The 12,227-nt window shown below is 42.4% G+C and overlaps 1 protein-coding gene across 1 annotated transcript in view; it reads right to left on the reverse strand.

Annotated features, from left to right (window-relative positions):
- Positions 1–7,088: 7,088 nt before the first annotated feature.
- The window catches only part of LOC126281910 (trichohyalin), a 102,242-nt gene continuing 97,103 nt past the window's right edge, over positions 7,089–12,227 (reverse strand). The window contains exon 7 of the mRNA XM_049981235.1: positions 7,089–7,395. Within this exon, the coding sequence (XP_049837192.1) occupies positions 7,209–7,395 (187 nt within the window). The 3' untranslated portion in view covers positions 7,089–7,208. The remainder of the gene's footprint in view (positions 7,396–12,227) is intronic.

The raw sequence follows: 12,227 nt of genomic DNA on the forward strand, positions 1-12,227 counted from the left end.
GTCTCTAGGAGTGCAGACTGTACAATCATATAGTTTCTCGAATAATGTAACTATGGGATTATGAATATAAGGCTAACACCTACCTGAGACTACATGTATATTCCACACACATTTCGTGATTTTTCCTCGCCCTATATGCCGGGAAACCACCTCACAGTGTGGCGAAGGATATTTCATATACCAATATCTCTTCCCCTTTTCTGTTTCAGTTCCGAATTGTTCCTGGTAGAAACGACTGTTAGTTTGAGACTGTGTGAGCTTCAGTCTCTCCTTTACCTTCTTGGTCTTTTTGTGACATATGTGTATTGTGATTCAATATATTGGTTGACACTTCAAACATACGCTGCTGTCCACATTTATCTTACACCGTAAGGCCAGTGCCTTTCTCGTAACGTCTGCCACTGGAGTCGCATGAGCACATGAGTGACGCTTTCACACTTAGTAACTGAACTTATGACGTAACGCGCCACTCTGTCATCCATCACGGATTATCACATTTATATGTACATCCGCTTCTGACACTCTACGTCAATGTAATAACTGTTGACGTACTTTCGCCCGCGAAAATGCTTCTAAAACAATTTATTTCCATAAATATGAGAAAGAAGTCTTTAATCTGTACATTGGTTGAAAATATAAATTTTTGTTACACTTCAAACGTAAACGTGGTTCTGTTTAAGTTGTGCTTGTTTCGTGAAGTATGAAGACAGCGAGTGATGTTGCAATCTAAGGAGCTGTATCCAGTATGGGGACTAATCTTTGTTGAATATTACGTAATTCGACATTAAAGTTATTAATGAAGCTAAACTGAAACGTCCCCTTAGAAAAATTATACATGACTGTGCTTAAACTGACACACAATATTTTTTTAGCGCAGCGCATGTGACTTTCAGTAATCCCTACAAGAGAATGGCCCAGAGTAAATTAACCTACACGCTTCACAAATCACGTACCTCACAAAAATCTTCGTTGCTCGAACTAGTGCAATACAGCGAGCACCACTACTGCCAGCTAAATAAAAGATTCAAACTACTGAAGGCACTAACTGCTGATAGGCATAGTTAGCAAATGAAAGATTTTGATAGAGAACAAACAATGTATTTACCTTACTAGTGTTCAAAAGTCATCATATATATAGCAGTTCATGACATCTAGTCTTACAAATTTCAACACTCCGCCATTTCCCTCCCCACTGCTGGCGGCTCACCTCCAACTGCGCAACGCTACGCGCTGTTAACAGCCAACTGCCCAACTCTACAATGGCAGACAACAATGCAAACTAGCCACAGACTGCACACAGCACAGCCAGTGATTTTCATACAGAGCGCTACGTGGCGTTACCAATATAAAAACCTAAACAGCCTGCTTACAAAATGACCGACGGATCACTGTAATACACCAGTTTCCTGAAATATATGTTGAACAGTTTTTCCTGGATCTTCAGGAACGCTATTTTCATTCACATCACATTGTACACTCAGTTTACATTTGAGAAAAAGAGACTATCGTTTATCATCAACGACAAGGAATTAGCCGTACTATGGCTCACTATTTACATAAAGGACCTTCGGAACCGTCACTGTCTTCAGTGTGAAAGGACCTGTGTTCGATTTCCGATACGTCCTTACATTTTTTTCTGAGGTAGGGAGGCCTAAACGAGGCTCACTCAGCAACGTGAGACCAAATGAGTAGCTGCTTCGATTTATCTACTGAAAATAATAGTTGGAGCGACTGGCGACATACTGATCACATGCCCCACGATTACACTTCACTTCTCATACTGCCTCATACGCCATAGTCAGCCAGTTGGAAGAGGCCTGAGGCGTAATCGTTGAACAGTGTCCACATTTATCTTACAAACAGTGGCATTCTTTGTCTGTATAAGTGTAGCGTGCCATAAAACAACTCTGTAGCAATTACTTTTAAACATTACAACACGACTTCTTACAGCCTCCTCTTATTTTACACAACTTTTCGCACCTAACAATCAATTCTATATTCCATAAATGTACCTCTTTCTGTTTCTCATGCATCTTACTACCAACTATACAAAGAAACATCATTACTCTCTCTCTCTCTCTCTCTCTCTCTATCTCTCTCTCAACCGTTCTTCACTTGTCTCCATCTCACTGTCCCTCCAATTTTTCATTCACTTTAATTTCTTTGTGCACAGTAATATGGAACAAGGAATCGGGACTCTTCGCCCTCTCACATAGCAGTCCTACCTAGCATACAGTAGGTGGCCTAAATCGCAAGCCACAGGGGGCCACTTCAGCAGACAATAGCTGGAAAGCTTCACCTGTTCACCTAGCAGGCAAGTGGTAGCAAGAGCTCGGCAAGAGGTCATTGGCGTCACAGAGCTACCCGCGTCTATGCGGTCACTTGGCTGAAAATAGGTTCGGCAGTAGCTGGTACTTCTATGTTATTTAAGCTGGCGACCGGGCAGTGCCTGGCCGGCCCAGTATTGTGAGCTCTCTGGGCAGGCGCCGATCACAGTAGCGGTTCATAATCTGGAAGCTGCCTCTATGTGAAGCAGACACTGACATCGCTGGACCTCGGTGAGTTGTGGACTCTCCTGTGTGGACTTGAGTGGACTTTGGGCTGTCGCTCTGTTGCATTGATGAATCCTTTATTCATTTGTGAAGCCAAAACTTAACCTCTCTATTCAATTTGGCCTTCTCTCAATAAATCCGATATTGTGACTTTTCTTTTGGATGCAACTGTAATCCCGGCAAGGCGATTTAAATTCATGGTTTCTAACATTCTGGGTGGTGTCTGTTTGTTCTATATCGTGTCTCCCTACCACTTTCGCGCAACGACGCTCTGAGCGTGTTTTTTTAGGAAATTGACTAGTTTGAACCGGGGACCTGTTGCTGGTAAGGAGACGCCAGACCACACATCACATGTAGAATTCAGAAGAGTTCAGTGAGACTAGCGATGATATAACCAAACACCTAATGATTTCAGCATCAGCTCCACTGCACTCCCAATAAAACAATCTTAATACAAACTAAGTTTAGTGGAAGGGGTTCAAGACTTTCCTATTTTTAGTTAGCTGGTAAAATAACGTCGAAAAAGCAGTTAAGTTTACCATTGGAAATTTTATTCTACTCAAAAAACATTGTTTATAAATTGCATTATTGATAAAAGGAAGTGTTTTAATACAGGATGGTAAAAACCAACTGCGTCCAACAAAAATGTGAACGAATATTCCCTGAATGGGTTTCCAAGTTCTACAATGGATCAAAGGATGACCTATGCCATATCACATCTATAGTCTAGGTTTAAATTAAGTTTCACAAAAGAGAAAACTATCACAATGGTCTACAGTGACCCTCAATTATCTTTAATTACTTACCTAACTTGTCGTAAATTACAGTGGCTGATGTGGATTCTCAATAACTATATAACAGAAAAATCATCGCGTTTCAGATTTTTACTTCAAGTGGCAAATGTGAACACCACGAGCTTCAATTGACGATCGACACTAGTATTACGCAAAAATGGGAGTGTAACAGATTAGACTTCTGCAGTTCTGAGTGAAGCTTTATGCGCTGTTATGCGGCATCGCGTGCGTTCATTACCTTGTCATTGGTTAGGCAGCTTCAGGGCGGCGGCGGGCAGCAACTCTCCTCCTAACTAACTTCTCCTTACTACAATTTACCGAAGTTAGTTTTAAAAAAAACTATCTGGCTGTGTTTTCATCTGACCAATCAGGGTCTCAATGTTAGCCTTAAGCTCCACCTACAAAAATTCTGTCTATCCAATGAGAAACGTTATACTTTTCGTGGTGGGGCAATGTTTTTGAAGTTTGCAACGTAACAGAGACGCGAAAAAGTCTCACGCTAAAACTTGCAGCTGGTGTGGTCCTTTTAGCGTTATCGTAAGATCTATACTGTTCTTCTGGAGGGCTCTATCTTTTAACATGGGCTGGGGGGTGGTCCTAACGTAACAGAGACGCGAAAAAGTCTCACACTAAAACTTGCGGGCGGTGTGGCCCTTTTTGTGTTATCGTAAGATCTATACTGTTTTTCTGGAGGGCTCTAGCTTTTAACATGGGCTGAGGGGTGGTCCTTGACGTAACAGAGACGCGAAAAAGTCTCACGCTAAAACCTGCAGTTGGCGTTGTCCTAGTGGTTAGCTGGAAATGTGGGTGTCCAGTCCGTCCCTTATCGTAGGGCCTTCTAGCTTAACACGGTTCTGCTCTTGGCTTCTGTTCTCGTTTCTCCCCTCAGAACTGCGTCTGTCTCACGGTGGGAAGGTATGACATGCATTTAAGCATTCTTGTGTTAGTCTGTGGTATTCCATTTGCTCACTCGTTACTCGTATTACTTTGGTTAACTTAATGTTACGATTTATTCGGAGCTATGTGACATACTACTGGATTTGCTTATCATGTCAGGGTTTTCACGGAAGGTGTTGGATTTGCCTGACAACTTACAGCTTTATAAACGTTATACACTGATAAGCCTAAACATTACAACCACTGCCCACCACGAGGTGGAATGCCTCCTGGTAGTGTTGCGTGCAAGTGACGCTGTAATAATAATAAAAAAAAAAGTGAGAGACGCATGAGCAGTCATTGTAGCGAAGATATGGGCCGCAAATGAGGAAATCCACTGATACAAGCGGTTTTCAAAAAGGGCACGTTGTTTGGCACTGCGGCTGGAAACGAGAATTTCTGAAACGACATTTTTGTTGGCGTACTACTCTCTGAAACTACGGCACATGGTTGGAGGATGGTAAAATAACGAATAGGCCATATGGCATTGGACGACCACGTTTCATCACAAAACGCCGAGGCTGGAGGATCTCCCACAGTGTCATACATGATAGGCAGCGATCTGTCGTAGATCTGACGAGAGAGTACAATACAGTTGCAGGCACAAGTGTTTCGGAGCACACCGTTCAAAATCCATTGTTGAACATGGAGCTCCACATCAGAGGACCCCTATGTGTTCCTTTGTTTACCCAATGATATCGTCAATTGTTTGCAGTGAGCACAGCATCACTGAGTTTTCACAATGGATGAATAAAAACGAGTCGCCTATCGAATGAATCGCATTTCTGTTACATCAGGTCAGTGGTTGTGTCCTTATAGGTCGTCATCCAGGTCATCAGCTTAACGAAACATGGACTGTGCCACAGATGCAGGGCAGTGGGGGCAGAATTATGCTATGGGGTACACTTGAGTCGGGATTCCATGGGATATGTGATAGTAGTCAAAGGCAACAAGACAGGTGTGAACTAAGTGAGTCTTACTGCTGACCCCAAGTCTCGCTTCATGCTTGAAGTCTCCAAATGGTTCAAATGGCTCTGAGCACTATGGGACTTAACATCTATGGTCATCAGTCCCCTAGAACTTAGAACTACTTAAACCTAACTAACCCAAGGACAGCACACCACACCCAGCCATCACGAGGCAGAGAAAATCCCTGACCCCGCCAGGAATCGAACCCGGGAACCCTGGCTTGGGAAGCGAGAACGCTACCACACGACCACGAGATGCGGGCGCTTGAAGTCTCCTCCTATGTCGATGACAACTTCCAGCTGTACATGCAGCAAGGCCAGCGTTGTGCTAATGGTTTGACAGGCATTACAATGAACACACATTGGTGTCTTGGTCAGCAAATGTGCCTGATCTGTACCCATGCATCACATGTTTGGCGCCAGCTGGGTGCCAGTAAATCACCATCTCGTAATTTGTGGGAATTGCTTGACCTGTGTGAAGACGTTTGGTGCCACATACTTCTGGAAACCAATCCAGGACTTTAGAATCCATACAAAGCAGAATTTCCGTTGGAACAACACGCTAATAAACAGGTGGTCATAATGTTTTGGCTCATCTGGGTATTCCTTGTTCATTTGGGTTTTGTTTGTTGGGCACGCCTAACGATGCAGTACATATCAACGTGTGTACATTATGTACATACATACAAATGGACATATTCATGGTATCATTGATAATATTAAGCCTTATGATCTGGACTTTTTTGTTTCGCTGCGTCATAAAGGCCCCAAGTAATTTATATCGAATATAATGGCAGTATCTTAATGAACTAACATGAAAGCATACATTATAGTTGTTCAACACAACAGTTATGATTCTATTTCCATAAGAATTACATTCAAGGAACAAAAAAAATAGATTGGAGCCGTTTTCACTCCAGTGGGGCTCAGTGCTAAAAAAACATGAATAAATGTTAATGTAATGTAAATGTAATTTTGTAAATATAAAACTGAGCAAAACATGACCGGATACAAGTGACTCAGAGACACAAAGTCTTATATTCTGAAGAATAATATCTTTGATAACATGGGATATGTAATTGGCCTATGTGCTTACGGAATCACATTGAGCCCAGTGGTACAAGGAATGTGTACAACAGCTGAGGAATGGAACCCTAACAATGGGCACAAAAATAAGCGGGAAATATTTTCATCGTTTCAGGGCCTTGCCGCAGTGGATACACCGGTTCCCGTAAGATCACCGAAGTTAAGCGCTGTTGGGCGTGGCCAGCACTTGGACGGGTGATAATCCAGCCGCCATGCGCTGTTGCCATTTTTCGGGGTGCACTTAGCCTCGTGATGCCAATTGAGGAGCTACTCGACCGAATAGTAGCGGCTTCGGTGAAGAATACCATCATAACGACCGGGAGAGCGGTGCGCTGACCACACGCCCCTCCTATCCGCATCCTCCCCTGAGGATGACACGGCGGTCTGATGGTCCCGGTAAGCCACTCGTGGCCTGAAGACGGAGTGTGCTTTATTTTCATCGCTTCAGGTCTATCGTGTATCAGATATTCACGTAACAGTCATCATTCTGTTTTCATAAATGTTTAAATTTAAGAAGTTATTAATCTTAGTGGTGCTGAGTGGGGGTATCATAAATGCATTTTAATGTACTTTAATTGTAAAAATGAACCAAATATTATTGGATACCATTAACTCAGAGGGAGAATGTCATATATTTTGAAAATAATAGTTCTGGAAACAAGGATGATACTCCTTCTTATGTGTTTCTTGGATCATTTTGATATTAAACGGGTTAAATGCGTTGCAAAGTAAAGAACAGTAACAAACCAACATAGAAGAAAGAGACTTATATTTATTTAATAAAGCAAAGATGATATTTACAGTTAAAGTACCCGATAGCAAATAAAATGATTCGAAATACTAAGCGATATACAAATAGAATTCAAGTTTGATTAGTGGAAGGTACGGTAATTTATGGTTGGGTCGGCCAGGGAGCGCCTGCGGGAGAAGATGGCCTGGCCCGGCACGACGAGCGCGAGCGCCAGGCACTGCAGCACAGTGAGCGGGGCGCGCCGCAGCGCCTGCACCAGGCTGCGCGCCCACGACAGCTGGTCGCCCACCTGCACCACGGCGCCGCACCTGCCAACAGCCCGCCACCGCTCAACATCCACTCTCCGGGCGGCTACTACTGCCATCCACACTACTGTGTGTTTGTAGCGGCATTTAGAGAGGGGATGCTCAGTAACACACAACAGTGAACCACGTTCGTGTTGGACTGCGGATCTGGACTGTCGACTCATCATTTTGCAGTATTACCGGGCGGTTATAATTAAAATGCAGCTATTTACGCAGTTCCATTTTCATGAGGTAGTGATACTTCGTAGATATGCTAATGCACTGATGCAGAACCGAGAGATGCTGAAAAAAATTGTGACCAATGTGGCCATCAGGTGCAAATTTCGCGCTGTACAGCATCTCATCAACGTCTCCAAAGCTCATACTGTACAAACTGTGTAAAGTAGCGCTTAGTAACATAATCAGCATTACGCTTTTCTCACACGTTTGAGTTTTCCCTTCCACGTTACGTTGCTAATTCATTACATATGGAACCATTGCCATACGTCTTTTTTGATTTCACAGCTCCCTATTTACTCCTGGTGGCCAAAGTTGCAACTAATTTTTTCCAGCGTATAACGCTTCCGCATATCTACCAAGTTCGGTGCCATACGATAATTATAGTCCGCACTGGGCATTTGTGAGCAGCTGCACTTTAGTTATAACCGCCCTGTGCCCTACTATCATGGTACAGCTATGGGATGATATGGAAGATTTTGCGGTTGCAGAGATTTTGCGGTTGCAGAGTTTTTCCAGGCAACAGGGTACAGAATCGGGATCCCAAATCACGACCAGGAGCAACAGGAAATTTCTGATTATGTTGTTGGAAAACTCTACACTTTCATCCATACCAGCAAAATTCTTTGAAGAGGGTGGGAAGAATGATTGTTTAAATGCCTCCGTGGGCCCTGTAATTAATCTAATTTTGAGAGTCTTGAGTTTCTCAGGGCATACACAATGTTCAAATATCTTACACCATCGACAACCGCCGATATTTCGACAGGTGGCATCCTGTCATTTTCTAGGCAAAACTGCGGCAAGGAAGCGTTGATTTGCAGAGCAATACACACCCCTAACGCCACCACACAACCAAATATGACTGGGGTCACAATTTATCGATAGCGAAAATTAATAGCCAATGGGGTGAGGTAGCATTAACACTGTCTCTCTGTTTTTTGACTAGAGAGGGAGTAGGGTTCCATGTAGAAATTAAGCAAAAACCTTCAGCTTTGTTTATAGGGTTACTTGCTAATTTTGTTTCATTTGCTTCCTCAATAACACTAACCCAGTAGCTGGATGCGTACGATGACTGATGCCAAGACAATGATGCTACAGAGAAGGCCAGAAGGGAGAAATGTCGTATGTTGATTGGGGCACGTCCACCTAAGAGTCATATAGCATCAGCTGACAGGTCTGCTTCACGTTCACTTAGACTTGCACTGGACTCGCACTCGGGAGGACGACGGTTCAATCCCGAGTCCGGCCATCCTGATTTAGGCTTTCCGTGATTTCCCTAAATCGCTCCAGGCAAATGCCGGGATGGTGCCTTTCAAAGGGCACGGCCGACTTCCTACCTCGTCCTTCGCTAATCCGATGAGACCGATGACCTCGCTGCCTGGTCTCCTTCCCCAAAACAACCAACCAACTTAGAATTGATCCAGATATTGTTACTTTACCTGCACAAAGCTACTGTTATTTTGGACAAGCAGGATTGGGTTCAAAACATGCAGTGTTCACTACATGATTAGCGTACCGCAGGACCTACAGAAAGTGTTGAAAAACCAATAGCCTCATAAAGAGAAATTCCTTGTTGCAGGAGACCACCAACAATCTTAATTGTTATGGTGCTGTACCCTCTAGGTCAGTGGTCGGCAAACTTTTTTGCTCAAGGGCCAAAACTAACAATATGATTTTCAGATCTTTTTATCGAGGTTGTTGTTGGGTTGTGTTTTGCGGAAGGAGACCAGACAGCGAGGTCATCGGTCTCATCGGATTAGGGAAGGACGGGGAAGGACGTCGGCCGTGCCCTTTCAAAGGAACCATCCCGGCATTTGCCTGGAGCGATTTAGGGAAATCTCGGGCAACCTAAATCAGAATGTCTGGATGCGGGATTGAACCGTCGGCCTCCCGAATGCGAGTCCAGTGGCTAACCACTGCGCCACCTCGCTCGGTAGATCTTTTTATTAACTAGCAAACCACGTAAATGGTGTGTTATGAACCTCCAATAAATTAGCTACAGTAAAGAAGCGAAAGGTTTACCACTGACTTTCTAGCACTAATCGTTAAAGTCGATACCATTCGGACCACTACGTGTAGAATGTACTGTGTTTCAGATTGTTCCACTCTCAATGACCCGTAAACTGTAACACTGTAATTGCCCGACGAAATGTTGCTGCGTTGTCTTTGTGAACAGCTGGTTAATAACAGCAAATGGACTTATACTAAAAAGTATTATGTAACATGAGACACGATCACAACTGTTTTTTACATGTTTTGAAAGTCATTTTTCTTCAACTTACTTGACTGAACTACAACAGCCTTAATTTTACTTCATACTAGTTTAGATACCTGGCATTGGCTAGATATGTACTTATTCCAATCTTGTGTTATTCTGTCTCTTCCTTCCCTCACTCTCTGTCGCCCATCTCGACTTTCCCCTCACTCACCATCTCTTCACCCCTTTATCTGTCCATTTTGCACTCCCCCTGTATATGCCCATGTCCTCCACCCCCTTCTGCCTCCACATTACCATCCCCCTCCCCAATAAGACGTTGCCCTTGCTTACCCCACAATATTTCTTTACAGAGTGAAAACAATATGATTATCAGTGTGGTTGAAATCGATCCCAGGGTTTAGGAGCAGAAGTGGAGGATAAGAACAAACACATTTTTAAGAGCTAATGACTAATTATTTCTTTTAACAAATGTGTACCGCATATAACCGTCTCTATCATGCGTATTAATGAATGCAAGGAACTTTCATTTAAGACTGATACAATAGCAGATAATTGGCACTAGGTACACGCACCCATTTGTTGTCAGCACTGAGAAACAAACAAGAAAACATTTCCATTATTACGTCCCCTCCCGCCGCTACGACAAATCTGTCAGGACCCTGTACCAAGTGGCATCTGTAAAAGTGATAGAACAACATTATGCGTTCCTACTTATAATTCTTCCAGTATATATTTCATTTGACGAAGGAGACAGGTACAGCCGACAGCTGCAAACAATTTATTCTTTACCGGATTTGGATATATATCATTTATCGTTCTTCAGAAACTGTAAACATTAGCACCCGTTAAAATGAAATAGCACTTTCGGAAACAAACCACTCACAACTGTTGGATATATGTGACTCCTTCGCCAAATAACATTGCTGTGCAGCTGCTGTCAACAAAAAGCCGTATTTATGACATTAAAATTCTGCAATACTGGGGAAAAGATTTTTAAATACCCGTCCGCCGGTTTGACAACTATTAGATTATGAGGGATATATTCGTAGGAGACATACGAATAGTTGTGCCACGTTGTCAACAATTACATTTTTAGTCAGTCTTCACAGGAGTCGAGTGTTGAGACTGACTGGAATAATCGTTGTGGCAGCATGAGTCAATGATGACGTGCCATTCACAGACTTTCACAGAATGTCTGTCACCATGTTTGCGAGTGTTGAAAACTGTTTAAAATGCTGCTGATCATATATCAATAAACAGGAAAAAAGCGTACAGTGCAGCTGACTAATTCATTCCAGTTTAATTATATCTGTGAAAATAACATTCACATTACTTGCATAATCTTACAAAATTCATGTAGCTAGACAGGAGCATATGAAGGATGAAGGGACGGAAGGTAATCATTAGTAATTTTGAGCCACTACCAAAACCGAATCTGGGATCAGTGTATCTTGTACCTGAACTTTTTCATGCAAGATGATGTATTATTAGAATATTATATTATATTGTTCAAATGGCCAAAAAACCTTTACCATAATTGCATTAATCTCAAACTTTCAAAAAGTAGAAATAGATAAGAAATATAAAAAAATATGAAAAAGACTGATGCACTGCACATGCAACAGGCTATACAAGAAAGCTACATGTCTCTTATTGAAGCTGATTTGTATTTGTTGTAATTGCAAAACAAACGTAGATACAAATATATAATTTTTCATTAACGTTACTTGTGATGTTGAACTTTTTTTGGCTGTGTCTCCATATCTGCGTCGTTTGGGCTGCGTCCCAACTTCATTGCGTCTTCTAAATAAATGGACAACCGATTATGATATTTATTTTTCAGGTTCTTCATTTTTGAAAATGAAGCTTCAAAAAGTTGAAGGAAATAGTGTTAAAATGACCTGTGCACAGTCTCGTAAATTTTTATAATTGTTAGGCACACATTGCCAAAATTCACTGCACTGTTGGGTTTCACGATGTTGTATAAACAGAGCTTTAAGCTGTGTGTCATGCTGAATTCGATTATTTAATTTAGCAAATTAGTTTTAGAAAATCCAAATAGACAGAATAATTTGAGATGAACATGTCCAACATGCCAAGAGTTGAAACTTCCTGGCAGATTAAAACTGTGTGCCCGACCGAGACTCGAATTCGGGACCTTTGCCTTTCGCGGGCAAGTGCTCTACCATCTGAGCTACCGAAGCACGTCTCACGCCCGCTACTCACAGCTGTACTTCTGCCAGTATCCGTCTCCTACCTTCCAAACTTTACAGAAGCTCTCCTGCGAACCTTGCAGAACTAGCACTCCTGAAAGAAAGGATATGCCGAGAGTTCTCTACGAGTATGAAACAGCTTCGAATATTTCTAACATCTGCAAATCGGTTTTTTATTTCTTCCAAAT

The sequence above is a fragment of the Schistocerca gregaria genome, chromosome 7 (genome assembly GCF_023897955.1).
Source record: "Schistocerca gregaria isolate iqSchGreg1 chromosome 7, iqSchGreg1.2, whole genome shotgun sequence".
NCBI lineage: Eukaryota > Metazoa > Arthropoda > Insecta > Orthoptera > Acrididae > Schistocerca > Schistocerca gregaria.